General features: G+C 43.0%; 1 protein-coding gene across 3 annotated transcripts in view; it reads right to left on the bottom strand.

Annotated features, from left to right (window-relative positions):
• The window catches only part of USP42 (ubiquitin specific peptidase 42), a 73,366-nt gene that overhangs the window by 36,520 nt on the left and 16,996 nt on the right, over positions 1 to 19,850 (bottom strand). For 2 of the 3 annotated variants that reach the window (XR_005986926.1, XM_041749951.1), the window contains exons 3-4: positions 8,879 to 9,128; positions 6,132 to 6,332 (exon numbers count right to left, since the gene is read on the bottom strand). Coding sequence is in view for 1 of the 3 variants with exons in the window: in XM_041749951.1 (XP_041605885.1) it covers positions 6,132 to 6,332; positions 8,879 to 9,119 (442 nt within the window). In the remaining 2 variants the exon portion in view is untranslated. Of the gene's footprint in view, positions 1 to 6,131; positions 6,333 to 8,878; positions 9,129 to 13,565; positions 13,679 to 19,850 lie in introns of those variants that run through there. The other variant, XR_005986927.1, reaches the window with a different exon arrangement.

The following is a 19,850-nucleotide window of genomic DNA, read 5'->3' as shown; positions in this document are numbered from 1 at the left end:
AACAAACACATAAAACTAAAAGCAGAGTTCATCACCAGCAAGCAAAGTTAAGGGAAGTCCTTCAGCCATAAGGAAACAAGTAGATGGAAATCTAAATCCACATAAAGGAATTAAAAAGCACTGGAAATGATAACTATATAGGTAAATACAAAAGATTTCTAAACACATCTGAACTATTTAAAGCAAAACCTTTATAATTTGTTTAAGGCAAAAATAAACAATATACTGTGTGATTATAACACAGGTAGAAATAAAATGTATGACGACAACAGCACAAACGCCATGAGAGGGGAGATGAAAGTACACCGTCACTAAGATTGTCACCAAGTCTTTACAATACACAAGTGGAATATTACTTGAAGGCAAACTGATCATTTATAGAAGTATGACAAACCCTAAAGCCACACTAAAAAAAGGAAACAAAGTTACAGAAAATATGCCAATAAAGATTATCATAAAATTACTCCAAAAGGCAGAAAAAGATGAAAAAGGGTACAAAGAATAGGACAAAGAGAAAACAAACATCAAGATGGTAATTTAAACCCAACCTTATCAATTAATCTCATTAAATACAAATGGGTTACACCCCAAGATAAAATGCAGAGATTGTTTAAAAAATTACATTATGGGCTATCTACAAAAAATCCACTTTAAGCATAGACACAAATAGGTTAAAGGTAAAAAGATGGAAAAAGATATACCATACTAGCATTAGTCATAAGCAAACTGGAGGGGCTCTATTTATATCAAAGTAGATTTCAGAACCAAGCACATTACTGGGAGAAAGAGGGTAATTTTGTCAATTATGAATAGGTCATTTCATGAAGGAGGTCATAATAATCTTAAATGACAAAGCTCCAAAACACGAGGCAAAACTGACAAAACAAAGAAAAAACAAATTCACAAATATATTTGATTTCAACAGTCCTCTCTCAAAATTTGACAGTAGCCAGAAAAGCGGTAAGGACACAGAAGACAGCCTCAACAACACTACCAAGTAATTGACCATCATGGAGAAACTCCACAGATCACAGCAGAGAACACATCCTTATAAAGTACACATGGGACATTTACTAAGCTAGACCATGTTCTGGTGCATAACACGAGTCTCAAGTTTAAAAGGATTCAAACAACAAAAAATACATCCCCTGACCACAAGAGAATTAAGTTAAAATCCAGTAACAGGACAATTTCTGTAAAATCCTCAAAATACCTGGCAACTAAACACATCTCTAAATAATCGCAAAGGCAATTAGAAAGTATCTGGACCTGAACAAAAATGAATACATGAAATACCAAAATGTCTGGAATACAAGTAAAGCAGCATTTCAAGGGAAATTTATGGCATTAAACAGAACGGAAAAGAAGATCTCAAATTAAATGACCTATAAGCTTCCCCTTTAAGAAACTAGTCTAGGGCACTAAATCCAAAGTAGGCAGGAAAAAAAGTAATAAAAAGATAACAAACATCAATGAAACAAAACAAAGTAACAATGAAACCAAGAGTTGATTTTCTGAGATCAATACTACATGAATAAAAAGGGAGAAAAGAACATTATGAACAACTTTATGCTAGTATATTCGACATGTAAGACAAATTCCTTAGACACAAACTACCAAAGCTCCCTGATGAAAAAATAGATAACCCAAAGAGGCCTATATCTATTAAAGAAATTAAATACGTAGTTAAAAACCTACGCATGAGAAAACTCCAGGGCCCCAATGGCTTCAGTGAAATCTACCAAACATTTAAGTAGGAAATAACACAAATTCTACAAAGTTTTCCGGGAAATAGAAATAAATAATCCCAACATATTTCATGATGCCACCATTACCCTGATGCCAAAATCAGAAAAAGGAATTATAAGAAGCTACAGATTACTATTCGTCATGAACATAAAATTTTTAGCAAATTCAATGATGTACAGAAATCATAATGCCTCATGACCAAGCTGGGCTCACCTCTGGAATGCAAATTTGGCTTAGCATTCAAGCAAACACTTGGTGCCCCTATGAAAATTCCCCAGCTAACAACGTATGTAAAAGTGAAAGACTAAAATGTCTTCCCTCTACAGTGAAGAAGGAGACATGGTTGTCACATCTACTTCCACCATATCCATCCAACACTGTAATGGAGGTCCTGGCCAGTGAATCAAAGCAAGAAATAGACAGCATGCAGACTGGAAATGAAGTAAAATTGTCCTTATCGATAGATCACATGACTGACTCCATATAAAATGTTAAGAAATGTTAAAACAATCAAACAAAACTACCATAATTAATATTTACCAAGGTTGTAGGATACAAGACCAATACGCAAAAATCATTTGCATTTTAAGAGTCTAGCAATAAACAATTAGAAATTAAACTTCAAAAAGTATTACCATTGACAGCTTCCAAAAATATGAAACACAGATAAATCGGATTTAAAAGTTCACATTGGGGCAGCCCAGGTGGCTCAGCAGTTTAGCGCCTGCCTTCGGCCAAGGGCCTGATCCTGGAGACCCAGGATTGAGCCCACATCAGGCTCCCTGCATGAAGCCTGATTCTCCCTCTGCCTGTGTCTCTGCCTCTCTCTCTCTCTCTCTGTGTCTCTCATGAATAAATAAATAAAATCTTAAAAAAAAAAAAAAGTTCACATTATATTTGTACATTGACAATTAAGCAATATTGCTAAGAAAAATTACAGAGAACGTAAATAAATGGGGATATATACCTTGTTTAAGGACAGAAAATAATACTGTTTAGGTGTCAACTCATCCTAAATTAATTCACAGATTCAACACAATGTCAATCAAAATCTCAGGAAGCTTTTTTTTCTTTAAAGATTTTATTTACTTATTCATAGAGACACACAGAGAGAGAGAGAGGCAGAGACACAAGCAGAGGGAGAAGCAGGCTCCACACAGGGAGCCGAACTTGGGACTTGATCCGAGGTCTCCAGGATCACTCCCTGCAGGCGGCGCCAAACCGCTGCTCCACCAGGGCTGCCCTCAGGAAGCTTTTTTGTAGAAGTTCACAAAATTCACTTGGAAATGCAAAGGACCAAGAATGGCCAAGGCGACTTTGAAAAAGGACAAGGACAAGAACATGGAGGACAACTTTCCTGATTACAAAACTTTTATTCACTTTTTTAAAGATTTTATTTATTCATGAGAGACACACACATGTAGGGAGCCTGATATGGGACTCAATCCCAGGACTCCAGGATCACGCCTGGGCCGAAGGTAGGCGCCAAACCACTGAGCCACCCAGGGATCCCCCAAAACTTTTAAATACATAGTAATCAAGACCCCCGTCTAATGGTGTCAAGATAGACAGTGTCAGCATAACAGAACAGAGCCCAGAAATAGATCCATATAGATACGGCCAATTGATTTTTGATAAAGAAGCAAGACAAAAAAAAAAAAAAAAGAAGCAAGACAATTTAGTGGAGAAAGGACTATCTTTCAAACAAATAGTGCTGGAACAATTGGATATCCAATATTGAAAAACCTGACCTTCGATCCGTTCTTCACACCACTAATAAAAATTAACTCAAAATGGATCACTGACCAATATAAAAGCTAAAACTATAGAACTTCTAAAATATAGAGAAAATCAATGAGACCTCTGGTGAGGCAAAGATTTCTTAATATAACACTTAAAATACAAGTGATAAGAAAAAATAATGACGTGAAATTCTTCAAAACTTAAAACATGCTCTTCAAAAAACAGTGTGAAGAGAATATTCTTCTCCAGACTGGAAGATAGTATTTGCAAATTACATATCCAATAAAAGACTTGTATCCAGAATATATAAAAAACTTTCAAAACTCAACAACAAGAACACTACCCAATTTTAAATCAAAAGATATGAACAGGCACTTTAGCCAAGAGTATACAGACAGCAATAAACTATATGGTAAGATGTTCAACATCATTACTCATTAGGGAAGTACAATTTAAAACCACAGTAGGGTAGTTCTTGCTATACTATGTACTTATCAGAATGACTTGAGGCTGGAAAGCCTGACCACATCAAATATTATGGGGAGATACAGAGTAAATGGAACTTTCACTCACTGCTGCTGGGAATGTAAAATACCAGAATCCCTTTGGGAACTACAGCTTGGCAGTTTACCTTAAAGTTAACAAACATATACTACAAGACTGAACCATTCCACTCCTAGATATTTACCCAAGAGAAAAGAAAACATGTCCTTATAAAGACCTGTTTATAAATGTTCATAGCAGCTTAATCTGTGAGGGCCTCAAACAAGAAAGAACCCAAATTCCATCAATAGGTAGGTGAAACAAAATATGGTACCATCCATGCAATGGAACACTACTCAACAATAAAAATTACTGATACATGCAACAACATGGAATGTTAAAATAATTGCACTAAATGAAATAAGTCAGGCAATTTAAGAATATTTGCCTGTGTAATTCTATTATATGACATTCTAAAAAATACAAACTGATCTATAGTAGACAGAAAACACATCAGTGGTTGCCTGGAGTGGAAGGGATGGGAGTGATTTCAAAGGAGCACTAGGAAACTTCAGGGGTGATGAATATATTCAATACCTTAACTGTAGTTTTTTTTTTTTTTTTAATTTTTATTTATTTATGATAGTCACAGAGAGAGAGAGAGAGAGAGAGAGAGAGAGAGAGGCAGAGACACAGGCAGAGGGAGAAGCAGGCTCCATGCACCGGGAGCCCAATGTGGGATTTGATCCCGGTTCTCCCGGATCGCGCCCTGGGCCAAAGGCAGGAGCTAAACTGCTGCACCACCCAGGGATCCCTGTAGTGGTAGTTTTATGAGAGTATACAAATGTCAGAATGTATCAAATATATATTTTAAGTATGTGTAATTTACTGTATGTCAATTATACCTCAATAAACCTAAGCAAAGGAAAATATATAATCACATATATAATAAAGAGATGTAACTAACATGTATATAACCATGCCCCAAGATATCTAAATAAAGGAACAATAGAAAGCAAATGAAAGCTACCAATAGCGTAAAAGATAGGCACTAATTTTGGACACTGGGAGCTTCTGAATTTTTTGTTGGTCTCGCCCCTCGTGGCCCAGGTGCCAGGACTGGGTTTTAATCCACATGCTACTTTCATTAAGCACAAAAGTAATGGGAAAGCTGTCTGTGGGGAATGAATTATGAACTTCGGTGGAAAATGAGAGTAAACAAAATGTTCATTCTGTAATTTAAAAGCCCTTGGCATACCAAACACCTCTGGGCAGTGAGATTCTAGGTGATTTTCCTTTGGTTTCTTTAAATTTTTCTGTACTTTCCAAATTCTTTACAAGCATTATTTTGCTCTTTGGGGGAGGGGTAAACAGTTTTAAAAGAACTGGTTTAAATTCTCCATCAAGTAAACGACTATTCAAAAAGAAGTAGCAAAAGGAGTTTTCACCCTGATAATTAATGAATAGCACGCACACACACCTCAGCACTAATATAGATCAAAAGACAGGGAGGCTCTGTTTATAAGAATGAAGGATATTTACAATATATTTAGAAGATCAAACCTCAAAGACTAGTTATTTTCTAAATTCTAAATTTTACTGGTCAACCACTGAGTTGGCTGTCACCTGTTAAAGACATGATATATTTTAACTGATTTCCTGCCCTTTAGTTGAAAACTGAGCTCGCACACACACACTAAAGTCCTGTATGAATTTTTAGGAGGTTGGGGGCTGTAACAAGAGGTTCCTCTCCACTAAGGCTTACAAACCTGTAAATGAATCAAGCCTTAACAATACAGGATAGAAGCCAGGAGAGACAGGATTTCTTAATTCTGCTTGTCCCAAGCTGTTGGCGACAGACATTAATGTCACATTTTTCAGCAAGTGTAGAAAGCCAGCAGGGGGTTCAGAAATGGCAAATGCTGATAAAATATGTTCTTTTTAAATAACTTCACAGGTCAAGTTAGGTGCAAAATGATTTTTATGAAACATGAATACAAATCTTAAGAGTCTTCTTCCATGGTTTCTAAAAGAATAAACCAGTTTCCTCACTAGGAAGTTCTTGGCTTAATTCTTCACTATCATTACAGAGAAAAAAATGAAAGTAGGTTAGCATACCACAACACCACACAAGTAACATGGCCCAGAACACTTACATGTCTTGGAGTGTTCATGTGATAGCATGTAATTGGCAAGAGGTGGTGTGTAAGTCAAACACTGCAATGCTGCATTGGCAAAACAGGTATTGCCCAAATTCTGGAGCCCGGCTCCAACTCTATGAGTCTGTTGCCACTTAAGACAAATCTTCTCAGATGGGAAAAGAACTTTTTGTGGAGGAGCAATGCCATCACCTAGGGCTAGAAAAACAAACAAGAAATATTTTTTTAAAAAAAAGCTTTGCACGCTTCTCAAGCTAAATAAATAGCAACACATCAAACTGAATCTGATCAAGATTATGTTTTTTTTTCCTTTAAGGATTTTATTTATTTATTCATGAGAGACATAGAGAGACAGACAGACACAGGAAGAGGAAGAAGCAGGCTCCATGCAGGGAGCCTGATTTGGGTCTTGATCCCGGGACTCCAGGATCATGCCCTGGGCTGAAGGCAGGCTCTAAACCGCTAAGCCACCCAGGAATCCCTCAAGATTAGGTTTTTACCAGCTACCAGAAATACAGGGAAGAAAGTGATATTTTAAAAGAAGGATCTTAGAATGTGGGAAATTGAAATGATTTGGTTTCTTCAATAGTACAGACCAAAGGGGGTGTGTTAATAGAAACTTAAAGACATCCACCAAATGCAAAGTATAGACCTTGTTTTGATGTTGATTTCAACAAATGAAATGGTAAAAAAAAGTTTTTTGACAATCAGAGAAATGTTAACATTGGCTGGAGTTTTAATTTAAAGATGCTTTAAATTTTATTTTATTTTTTTTTTGATGCTTTAAATTTTAGAAAAGAATTTTTTAGATACACAAACTAGAATATTCATAGATGAAATACAAAGTCTTGGATTTGCTTTACAATGACAGGGGAGTAAATGGGTGAAGGTATAATTGGCTATGAGTTGATAAATGTCAACATTGACTGATGGTACATGAGAGTTCACCATAATCACTCTTTGAGATCTACTTAAAAATTTTCCAACACAATCTATAGAAACAGATTATTAATGATAACTATGCTAGAGAAATCAGGTATAAAGCTCAAAAAAAACTTATTTAGGAAAGTTTGATCATTTATCTGAGGACTACTTTTTCAAAAGTTTGCCAGTTCCTTGGCACTACTGGGAGATGGAAACGCCTCACCAGATGGCTCTCTATTTTAACTAAGAAATTAATGGGTAATAAGTATGCAAAGGTAGGCTTCAGTTCAGTGGGAATGGAAAGCAAAATTAGGAAAAAGGAAATGAGTCTGCGGAGAGTGGGACAAGGGCTCCAGAAAGGGCATGGCAGGGTGCTGTGAGTTAAGGCTTGAGGGACGGAAAGGAACCCCAGCAAGTAATGGGAAGTTCAAGTCAGTGAAAAGAAGTGCTGTGGGAAGGTCTTGCTGGTGAAAATCTTTAAACTCTATGTGTAACACTGAATTGTTTATTTTGTGATATAAACTCTCCTCCCACTGAAACACCTTCAGCAAATCACACCACCCACCACATCACAATACCACATTTACTATGAGGATGCAAAACCATACAAGGGCCAAATTATTCTAAACCAAATGACATTCTGAGTTGGAACTAATCTATCTTCTTTGCATTTCAAAGCTTCTAAATCCAGAAGTCTCAGAAGTACCAACCAAAGTGTCAATGTCTCATTTTACCAGATCAGTTTTAACAAATGTAACCACATTTACACAGTTTCAACAAATGTATCATTTACATTATCTGCTGTCTTTCAAAGAACTTTATTACCAGAGATGATTTTAAGGGGCCAAAACTCCAAATACTAAAAAAACAACCCACAGTTAGGTGGAGCCATTTGTTAAAAGGAAACTTTTCTTTTTTAAGATTTCATTTATTTATTCATGAGAGACACAGAGACAGAGAGAAAGAGAAGTAGAGACACAGGCAGAGGGAGAAGCAGGCTCCATGCAGGGAGCCTGACGTGGGACTTGATTCCAGGTCTCTGGGATCAGGCCCTGAGCTAAAGGCGGCACTAAACCGCTGAGCCACCCGGGCTGCCCCAAAGGCAACCATTTTTTAAAAAATATCTTCAGGGACGCCTGGGTGGCTCAGAGGTTGAGTGTCTGCCTTTGGCTCAGGGCATGATCCTGCGGTCCGGGGATCAAGTCCCACACATTGGGCTCCCTGCATGGAGCCTGCTTCTCCCTCTGCCTATGTCTCTGTGTCTCTCTCAGTGTCTCTCATGAATAAATATTTTTTAAAAAATCTTCAAAAATTTTAAAGATAGGCATCTAGGGAACTATGGTTACCTGACAAGTTAACAAAATGCCTGCCCATCTCAAATCTCACCAAGATGAAGCTTATCCTCCAAAAAATTAAGAATAAAAGAAACTACAAATGTTATAGTAACTAAAAGTCATCTACCTCGTTATGATACTTTTTTTAAAGGTTTTATTTATTTATTCATGAGAGGCACAGAGAGAAAAGTGGAGACACAGACAGAGGGAGAAGCAGGCTCCATTCGAGGAGCCTGATGTGGGACTCAGTCCCAGGATGCCTGCATCACGACCTGAGCCAAAGGCAGACACTCAACCCCTGAGCCACCAAGGCGACCCTGTTATGATACATGTTAATCATAAACAAGTAGTGCAGGAAAATGAAGCCTGCTGGCCCCTTGGGTACCAATATGTCTTACAAAAGAAGACCCTCTCCAAAACTACCAACCATTGACAGCATTTATATAAAAGTTTCTTGGAAGAATTTTGTCCTTAAAAAAGTAGTACCTTGATCCTTTTGTGGTGATGGTTTTGATTTATCAGGTACAGATGAACTTGAATAAACTACAGCACCAGGTACTGGTCCTAAAGAAAGTGTGTGATTTGAAACATCATTTAGCGAAGACACAGCTCCCCAGCTGGCAGAACCTGCATCCATGTCTCCAGGTGAGACTGCCTCAGAGCTGCCAGGCTGATTCTGATAGGTTGATGGGTCTGAAGATTCAGAAGCTTTGTCAACTATGGTCATTGTTCAACTCTGCAAAAGACAAAATACAGTTGTTTCATAAAGTGAGAAAAGTAATCTACTTAACCTACCATTAGATCTTAATCTACCATTAAATCTAGTCATTTTTTAAAATTTTTAATTTATTTATGATAGTCACAGAGAGAGAGAGAGAGAGGCAGAGACATAGGCAGAGGGAGAAGCAGGCTCCATGCACCGGGAGCCCGACGTGGGATTCGATCCCGGGTCTCCAGGATCGCGCCCTGGGCCAAAGGCAGGCGCCAAACCGCTGCGCCGCCCAGGGATCCCAGATCTAGTCATATTTAATCATTGTCAAACAAGTCACTGTAATATACCAGCAGCAGTATTTTTAAATTTTGAAATCATTTCCTTGGAACATTTAGCATTGTGCTCATCTAAACATGTTAACAATTTTAGTTGTAAGAACTTCAATGAAATATTTGATTGGATCTTGTCATTCTATCGCGAGAGCCCCCTAAAATTTCTTAGTCTCATATTTCGGTTTATAATCAGGTACCTCAATTTCCAATTCTATACATTTGCCAAAAACCCATATATTTTGTTCTATCTAGCTTTAATTTTAAGTTTCAAGTCCAAAATGACTTGTTTGAAATATATTATTCAAAAAACAGGGATCCCTGGGTGGCGCAGCGGTTTGGCGCCTGCCTTTGGCCCAGGGCGCGATCCTGGAGACCCGGGATCGAATCCCACGTCAGGCTCCCGGTGCATGGAGCCTGCTTCTCCCTCCGCCTGTGTCTCTGCCTCTCTCTCTCTCTCTCTCTCTCTCTCTCTCTGTATGACTATCATAAATAAAAAAAAAAAAAAAAAAAACAATAGGAAGTCACACATTTGAAAAGTTTTCCTGAAGAGGCTCATTTATTTGGTATATGTGACTTCTTAAACAAAGCCCATAAGATATTACTGACATCAAATTTGAACATAAATACAGGTTAAAAAAGTAATTATAATTTTCTCTCTGAATCCTACTTTTAAATCTTAGGGCTACACTTAAGCATTTTCTATATGCTGGGCACTGTGTTAATCACTGAACATAGATTCACTTAATTTTCATAATGGACCTATGAGAAATTGGACAGAGTCCACAGGGTCTAGAAAATGGAGTAATTATAACCCAAACTTAGTCACCAAGTAGAACCAGGCACCTGGCCCAATATTCCCAGCAAGAGTTCCTTCTGGCTATACCCACCCAGTCAAGGGGATCCTTTTAGGAATGTAAACTGTCCAGTGACAACCAAATCCAGTGTGCCACTCCTCTATAGATAACCGTTCTTTGAGGCATGCCGCGACCGCCCCAGGTACAACATCCCGACACCCAGACTTGCTCCTGCCTGACCTAGGAACCGCTCCCCAGGTTCCATTCCTACCTGCTCTCTCTGACTCTTCACCTCCTGTTCTTTTTTTACCTCACACTCTTCCATCCTTCCACCTCTGGCCAGTTACCACTTCCACTTCTCAGCTTAGAATTCATTTCCTCTGGGACACTTTCCTTGACAACATTTCTCACTGGGTTAGAACCCCTCCTGCAAGCTCCCACAGCACCCTGGCGCTGATTTCTATGGTAGCGCTATAGCACCCACTCCATGGCTGGTTTCACTCATTGCTCTCTGTCATACTTTTATTTCTATTTCCTGACCTGGCACACAGAAAGCTTGCCACACATGTGCTGAGCAAATGAATGAATTCTGAAGATAGGAAGTAACCAGTGTTTGCTTTTAGCACCAGTTTGTGCTGAGTGATTTATATACAGTATCTCATTTGTATACAGTATCTCATTCCTACTTTGAAGTAGAAACAGCCTTTTAAAACTTGTTTTAAAAAATGTTCAATACAGTCAAGTGAAAGAATACCAATGCGTACGCCACCTCAACAAATGCTGTGATGCACAGTCTGCTCACAGTGAGCTTCTTTTAAAATCCTCAAATTTGTTTTAATTTTAAATGATGGCATGATTACAGTCCCCTGCCCCAAAAGCACAACCTTAAAATTTTTTTTGGAATCTTATGCAGAAATTAAAAAGTAGATGTCAGATTACATCTTAATAAAATAAGAAAAACGGAACTATTTTAAGTCAACCTATGATACAGGATCCTCATTCAGGAAGAAAGCTTGAGCTGTTTTATCCAAATAAAGTCTACACCATGAAACATAGTGGAGGCAAGCATGTGTAAGAAAACAAAGGAGGAGGAGGAAGACAAGGAGGAGCAAAATGAAGAAGTCAAAACAGCGTCCTGAGGAAAGGTTAATTTGGCCTCATTTACAATAACATTTACTAGTAAAAACCTCAATTTTCCCAGGGTAAACATCCCTTCAGGACAATCATTAACAAATGACCAAATAAAACCATTTTACTTGCTCCAATTGCCTTTGGGGGCTGGGATGGGGGGGTGGGCGGGGAGGTGGGCTCTTAAAAAAAATTAAGGAAAGCATACAATTCAATCAATAACCATATAGCATTATAATTCTAGGAAAACAAACCAAAACTATCCATTTGTCTTCATTTGTATATTCGGCCAATGAATGCTTACTTATCCTAAAACCATCAAATATCCAAACTAAATTCCATCTGCTATGGAGATATCCTTTCTAGAAGTCAAACAATGTTGCATAGGACCTAAGATTCATACAGTTAAAGAACTTCACAGTAAAGCTTCTAAACATTATGGTTATGTATCAGTACATATGGTTATGTATCACTTTTAAGCAGCTATTTCAGTGAAAAGTTAAAATTTCTCTCAGCATCTTCTAATGATACACCAAAAGTTATAAAAGCACGTTTGAAAAAAATGAGTACTTGAATCAAGGCTGGATGTGTGTAGAGGAATGAGACAAATGGAGTTCACAAATGCTTCCTTTGCCTTAAGTGCAATCTTTGATTTGGAAGGCTTAAAATTTTCAGCCCCTTATATGATATTTCAAATAGCATATGCTTTTTTTTTTCATTTAAAAAAAGGAAAGCATATCTCTACTTTAAAATCACTGTGGCACTGCTCATAAAGGGGATAACATCAATACACGTAGAGAAGAAAATGATACACTCTTCTTCATAAACAACGTAATCCACGTTTTTGTGACATTTCTATTTAAAAGGAAAACACACAAGCTTTAAAAAGATAAAGTCTTGATTTCAATTATTTTTAGGTAAATAAAACGACTGGCCTTAAAGCTTTACAAACCAGGGTAGACTTGATTCAACGATAGGAAAAGAAAGTGAAACTGACCTTAAATAAAAACAAATAAGTAAAACTGATTATCCATATCCCCTGTGCACGATGAATGAACCCAGAGAGTAAAATTATCTTTAAAATTTACAACTCTCTTAAAAAATTTCGAGACGCCACAAAAACGTAGGAGAACCTATAATACCGTTGTTAACCTTGAAAGAGAGGTGTTAACTGAACACGTTCCTCAACCAGTTTCACTATTATCCGAGCGTCTTTACTTTAATAACCAACATGTTTTCCCATAAACAAGTAAACCCTAAGGCCTCCCTGAATATAAAAGCGCCATTCAACAAAAGTGATCTCGACTGCACTCATTAGAACGAGGTTAAAGTCTAAGATCGTAAAACTTCTGTCCCGTCAAATCTTCATTTCAAACATCTGAAACTGATCACCCTCGTCCCCGACCCCCTCCAGGTAAGCCAGCTCTCCCTGCCCCGAAGATAAAGAACCGGACCGAGGCGCACACGCTCCGGGGGACGCGCCGCCGGGGCCCGCCCCTCCTCTCCCCTCCGCCCCTCCGCCCCCCCCACCCCCGAGGGTGCCCGCTCCGCCCCGGCGGCCGGCGTGGGGCACTCGGACACTCGGCTGAGGAGCCAGGTGGACCGCCTCGCGGGAGGGACCGGCGCGCCGCCGAGGGGCGCCGGGGTGGGAAAGTTTGTCTCCCTGGGGGCGCGGGGGGGGGCGGGGAGGCGAGCCCCGGGCTCCGAGGGCCGCTCCGAGGGTGAGAGGTGGCAGCCACGCGGGGGGCGGCGGGCGGGCCGGGGACGCCGGGCTCCGCGGCCGGCACCGGCACACGCCCACCGCGGGCAGACCCATGCGGGCCAGGCCGCCCCGGAGCCGCCCGCCCGGCCCGGCCCACGGGCCGAGGGGGCGGGCTGGGGCCGGGTGGGGGTGGGAGGGCAGTGTCCATGGCAACCAGGGGGGTCTGGCCTCCCCGCGCAGCCCGGCTCTCCCAGCGCCCGACCGCCCCGGCCGCCGCCCCCTCCCCAGCGGCCTGGCCCGGCCGGCGGTAGCGGCGCTGCCACCGGCGCCGCGGGGTCCCGGGCGGCCCCGCGGCTGCGAAGGGGGCGGCAGGCGAGGGGCCGCGCCAGTCCCCTGCGGGCCGCGCCGGCTCAGGGGCGGCCTGGCCAGCTGCGGCCGAGGCAAGCGGGGCGCTCTGCGGGCCCCACGCCGGCCGGCGGCAGGCGGGAAGGAGGCGGGAGCTTACCTGACCCGGCTCGGCGCTCGCTCCATCCCCCTCGGCCGCCGCCGCCGCCGCCGCCGCACACAGCCCAGCCGCCCGGCGGGGGACAATGACGTGCCTCCATCCGGGCACCGCCGCCGCCGCCTCCGGGTCAGCGCCGCGCCCGCAGCGCCCCGCCGGGCCGCCAGGGGGCGCGCCAGGGCCGCGCCCGCACGCGCCGCCGCCCAGGGGCCGTCGCACAAGAGGCGCGGCGCGGAGCTAACGGGCCGGGCGAGCGCGGGAGGGGCGGTCGTCAAAGCGCCGCCGGCGCAGGCTGGCGCGCGCGTCACTGGAGCGCCGGGCGCCGCGGAAGGAGCGCGCTGATTGGCGGAGACGAGCCGCGCGGCGCAGGCCAGGGCGGTCTTTCCCTGGAGCGGCGGGCGGGAGCGGAGCGCCCCGAGCGCGCGGCGGCCGGGTTGACCGAGCTGCGCCCTCCTGCGCCCTCGCCGCGCCCTCGCCGCGCCTGGGCCCATCTGGCCTGCGCGGTGACGCGGCGGGCCAGGGTCCCCTGAACGGACACGGGTCCGGGAGAGCCTCGGCCTAGCGATCCAGCATTTAAGGACGCCGGAGCGCGCGGGGCGCCAGTCGGGATTCCTAGGCACTCGGCGGGAAGGAGAGTTTGAAGGCTGGCCCTTGAAAAGGACAGCCCGTCACGACTGCACCTCCGCTCCAAGCGTTCCTCGCACTTAACGGGACAGCTAGACCAGCGCTCGCTCCCCAGTGCCGGGTGCCTACTCCCGAGCGCTTACTGGGTTTCCGCGGCGAGATTCAGCGCTGCAGCTCCGCTTGTCTCGGATGGCTTCTCGGCTTTGATTAAGGACTGGGCACTCTCCTGCACTAATCCGAGCCCTTCCCACGGTCTAACGTCCAACACCGAGTCACACCCGACCCTAGCCGAGGCCACCTCCTCGCCACACCCATTCCCTCAGTATCCTTTCTGATGCTCTCCTAGTCTCAACTCCCTTTCCACCGTTATTTTCCTGTGATCTCCTTCATCCTTCAATAACACAGGTCAAACGTTGCTCTCTTCAGAGCCTTCAGCCTCTTGCCCGCAGAATAGTCTAAACTCCTTCACCTGACACTGAAGCCTCAGTTACCTTTCTTCTTGTGTGGGTCCCAGCCATAGCAGACTTTTTTCCTACAAACACCCCATTCCTACATCTATCTACTTGGGGAAGTAGCCCTGCCTGTGCCTCCTCATGGAGCCCCGCTTGAATCCCCCATCAGAATCTCACTACTCCCCCTTACAAGACTGCACATATTTTTATGGTGGCCCTTACTTCACTCGTGTTATGGAAAGAGATCACTTGTGTGATTAACAATATCAGTTGTGTGTTTGGAGCAGAACATTGAAGTACTTTGAAGAAACAAGATGGGAAAAGGTGAATTCCAAACCTCCAAAATTCAGGGCTCATTTTGGGGATGAACACCACAACTTACTTTCTGATGAAGAATGGTTATGGAATTTCACCTCTGTGGCCCTTTCAGCACTAATGAGAGATCTGCAATAGCAGAAAGGCCACAGGGATGGACTCAATAATTTACTTGCCTTCCCTCAAATGACTTTGAGATTTCAAATACAGAATAAGAAGGAATTAAAGAGCCAAACCCTTCATATTCACCTGACTCTTGCGGCAGTTCAAAACGCTTCCTTTGGAAGTCACACTAGATGTTTGGCTTCTAATTTCATTTTTCATTCTGCATTCTACTAACAAAGTTACCCCCAGAGTCCACCCCTTAATACAGTACCTGAGCAACTTAGATAGGAAGAGGGCTTGGGGTGTGTGTGTTTTGTTTTTTGTTATGTTCTAACCATCCCTTTTCATTCTCTACCAGAACAGGCTCTTAGAGGCAGGATCAGATGGGTCTTTGGCTGAGATGGTGAGCCAACTTGCCCCAAAAAGTTGTTTTCTTCCAGACCAGAGCTTATCCAAAGTGAATCTGTTTGGAGATTTCACTTTGCCTCTGTTCTTCTGAACTTCACAGATTGCTTAGCCCGTTGCCTTTACAAAAACTGTCTTTACACCAGAAGCCAACTCACCCCAAATGCCCTCGCCTTCCAATCCAGATAAAGAACCAAAAGTAGTAGAATGATAAATTAGATTTTTTGAGAAACTCTAGACACTTAGGGAGCCTGTAGTGATGCTGTAAATGCCCTACCAGATCCTCTTTACTGGCTGATGCACCCATTCCCCTCCCAGCTGCTATGAGTGATAGCTGCTAATAACTTACAGCTGCCCCTTTTGACAGCTGTTCTTGGCTGAATGGGGGCGCTGCCTCACAGGGAGGTTAACCACACCTACCACCCTCATAACCTACAACAATGTCCCACTGATAAATGAGTTTAGAAAGGCCTTGCCTCAACTTGTGACCAGCCCTGTGGTGCAGTGCATACTCCAGAGCTCCGGTGGGATCAGAGAAAAGTTCGTCTTCACTACATCCTAGGATGACTCCTTTCCTTCCTCTCTTCCTCCCTTCTATTTCTCCCCAGAGCACACCCTCGATATGTCACATGTATCTGAGTTCTGTTTCAAGTCCTGCTTCTAGGTAGCCTGACTAGACAGCAGGTACCAGAAAAGGTCCTAGGCAAGAGAGTCTAAGGATAAGATTCCAGGTGATATGTGATTCACCGATCTCCATGCGATTGTGTAAGACTCCCACCTAGGGGAAAGTGAGTTGGGAAATGGGTAGAAGGGCATGCGTTGGCTTATTCAATCTCTCTGGTGTTTGTGAACGTGAGGAAAACAGTCATTGGAAGAACTGTGAAATTCGATGACCATTGCTGCTTTGAAGAAGGAAAATGATAGGCCTGGGCTATTCATCATCAATGTAAAGCAAAGCATAAACGCCCGAGAGACGTTTTAGTGCCCCACCATAACCATCATCTGGAGTCAGAGGACAAGCTGGCAGTCCTAAGGACCAGGCTCAGGGGCCCACTTCGAAGAAGCCAAACTTTAGAAGTGATTGACTTCTCAGCCAAGGTCAGTCTCCAACACTGAAGTCAGGGCTCTAATAAAGAAGTGGTGGATTCCCAAGACTAGGGATAGGAACTTCAGATTGCTCTAAACTCTGGGTCTTCAGAAGTGACCCATCTTAGCCCCCCAACCTGAAGACAATGTAGAATACTCAAATGAGGCAAATACCCTACAAGACAATGCATTCTTTAGGATCTGCCCGAAGCCCCCATGGCCACTAGACCAGTCACTAACTAAGGTTAAGTCTCAGTATGGCCCAATTGGACAAGCATAAGTCTTACTTAGGGAGGAAAGGAATGATACATTGAAGGAGCTGTAGGACCTGCCTGTGTCTCTGCCTCTCTCTGTCTCTGTGTCTCTCATGAATTTAAAAAAGAAAAGAAAAATAACAGTCACAAGAGCTAAAACGAAATGCTAAGGTATAAATAACAAACTTGAAAATTGTGCAGGACCCAGAACTCATGACCAAGTCCTAAAAAGCTTTCTTAAAGATATTCTGGGGATGCCTGGATGGCTCAGTGGTTGAGTGTCTGCCTTTGGCTCAGGCCCTGGGATTCGGGATCAAGTCCCGCATCAAGTAGAGTCCCGCATCCGGCTCCCTGCCAGGAGCCTGCTTCCCACTCACCCTATGTTTCTCTCTCTGTGTGTGTCTCTCATGAATAAATAAATCTTAAAAAAAAAAAAAGATTTTCTGAATGAAGGGTTATACTTCAGTTTGTAAAGATTTTAAGAGTACTGTAACTGATCCCAAAGAAATTCTTTCCAGGGGATCCCTGGGTGGCACAGCGGTTTAGCGCCTGCCTTTGGCCCAGGGCGCGATCCTGGAGACCCGGGATCAAGTCCCACATCGGGCTCCCGATGCATGGAGCCTGCTTCTCCCTCTGCCTATGTCTCTGCCTCTCTCTCTCTCTCACTGTGTGCCTATCATAAATAAATAAAATTTAAAAAAATTAAAAAAAAGAAATTCTTTCCAGAATTCAATAAAATGCCTATAATATGAAGATTAAAATAAATTTACAAATGCAATGCAGTTAGTCCTAAAAGGACTCATGTGGCACTTACTAAGATGCTTGAATATTCATCTGGGCAATAAAGCCATTCATTAATACACTTCACACTTAACTGTATATGGCTCCCTTCTCTTGAAACAGCTCACACATTCATTGCCCAAATAAATACCCTCCTGCCATCTACTCTGGAAATCAGAGAGAGCAGTGATAATGTGCTAGTCCCCGCCTTCAGTGAGCTTTTAGGATCTTTACATAAAGCAGGTGAGCAATGAGTGCCAATATTGCAGGAAGGAAGTGTAGGAGAAAACAGTATAGTGGGAGGGGCCAGATAAGTGGGAGGGGAAGTTCAGAGGAGGCTTTCCTGCAGGAGGCTCCCTGAGACTGAGCCCCTGCAGATTGACTGAGTGGCAATGTGCAAGGTGAAATTAGTAGGGGCAACCCAGAGCAGAGAGACACAGAAACAGATGGAGAAAGTCAAAAGAGAGGAAAGCAGAACTTGATAACCTAATTCACCTTGGTGAGTATCTAAAGGAAACTGGATCAGAACTGTATCAGAAAAATTTCTCAACATAGGGTCAACTCACAGCTTGGTGGTAGCCAAAGGGAGAGGCTACCACCAAGCTCAGTTTCTCTGTTTGGAAGAGTGACAATCGACATCCAATGATAGACTCAGGTCTCAACAGTTTTGTTTTTTTAGGTCTCAACAGTTTTTTGTTTTTTTTTTTAAGATTTATTTATTTATTCATGATGGGGGGGGGGCAGAGACACAGGCAGAGGGAGAAGCAGGCTCCATGCCGGGAGCCCGACGCAGGACTCGATCCTGGGACTCCAGGAATGCGCCCTGGGCCGAAGGCAGGTGCTAAACCACTGAGCCACACAGGGATCCCTAGGTCTCAACAGTTTTTAAGATAATATTAGTAACTGCTAACAGAAGTTATTATGTGCCAGACATCACTTGTAAAGATTTGCACATGTTCTTGCAACTACCTCATGCGGTAGGTACTATAGGGCATTTCCATTTTATGGGCGAGTTAACTGAGGCAAAGATACGTTAATTAATGTGTGGCAAGGTCATACCATCTAGGAAGTGGCAGAACCCAAATTCTCTCTTTTTAAAAAATATTTTATTTATGTATTTGACAGAGAGAGACCACACACACAAGCAAGGAGAGTGGGAGAGGGAGAAGCAGGCTCCCCACTGAGCAAAGAGCCTGATATGGGGCTCTGTCCCAGGACCCTGGATCACACCACCTGAGCCAAAGGCAGACATTTAACTGACTGAGCCACCTAGGTGCTTCAGAATCCACATTCTTAAAGCTCTAAGCCAACACTGTCCTGGAGAACTTTCTGCAATGATGATAAAGTCCTTGCTAACACAGTAGCCACTAGTCACATGCAGCTGTTCACCCCTTGAGATGTGGCACAGGATGCCTCAGAACTAGGTTTCAGTTTTAATTTCAACTAATTTCAACTAAAATGTCCACATGTGGCTACAGTATTGGACACACAGGTCTAAGTTACTCTGGTTAGAGAATGTTCACTGTAGAATTGTTTATAATATTGAAAGAAACAACCTAAATGGGAGAATGTCTAAAATACACAACTCGAATGAGGGGCGTGGAGAAATCTAGTAAGAATTACAAAATCTGGACATCAGGGAGGAGGGTCAGGGCAAATATACATTGCATTCAATATAGACCTGCCCTGTCTGGGATCCCTGATTCATTCCTGGCCTTCAATCTACTCTTGTGGGCCTTAAACACGCCCTGATGTCTAGTGACGTTACCCAATAAAAATATAATGTGAGGGACGCCTAGGTGGCTCAACAGTTGAGAGTCTGCCTTTGGCTCAGGGCATGATCCCGGGGTCCAGGATCGAGTTTTGCATCAGGCACTCTGCGAGGAGCCTGCTTCTCCCTCTGCCTATGTCTCTGCCTCTCTGTGTCTCTCATGAGTAAATAAATAAATCTTTAAAAATATATAAATAATGTGAGCCACATACATATTTCTAAATTTTCTAGTAGTCCCATTTAAAAAGGCTTTGTAAGGGGTGCGTAGGTGGCTCAGTGGGTTGGGCAGCTGCCTTTGGCTCCAGTCGTGATCTTGGAGTCCCTGGATTGAGCCCCGTGTCCTACTCCCTGCTCAGTTTCTCCCTCCCCCCCACTCCTGTTCTCTCTTGCTCATTCTCTCTCAAATAAATAAAATCCTTAAAAAATAAAAGGCTTTTTAATTTTTTTTTTTATTTATTTATGATAGTAACAGAGAGAGAGAGAGAGAGGCAGAGAC

Source organism: Vulpes lagopus, chromosome 3 (genome assembly GCF_018345385.1).
Source record: "Vulpes lagopus strain Blue_001 chromosome 3, ASM1834538v1, whole genome shotgun sequence".
Lineage (NCBI taxonomy): Eukaryota > Metazoa > Chordata > Mammalia > Carnivora > Canidae > Vulpes > Vulpes lagopus.
The sequence above is the reverse complement of the archived record's forward strand: the minus strand, read 5'-3'. Positions and strand labels throughout refer to the sequence as shown.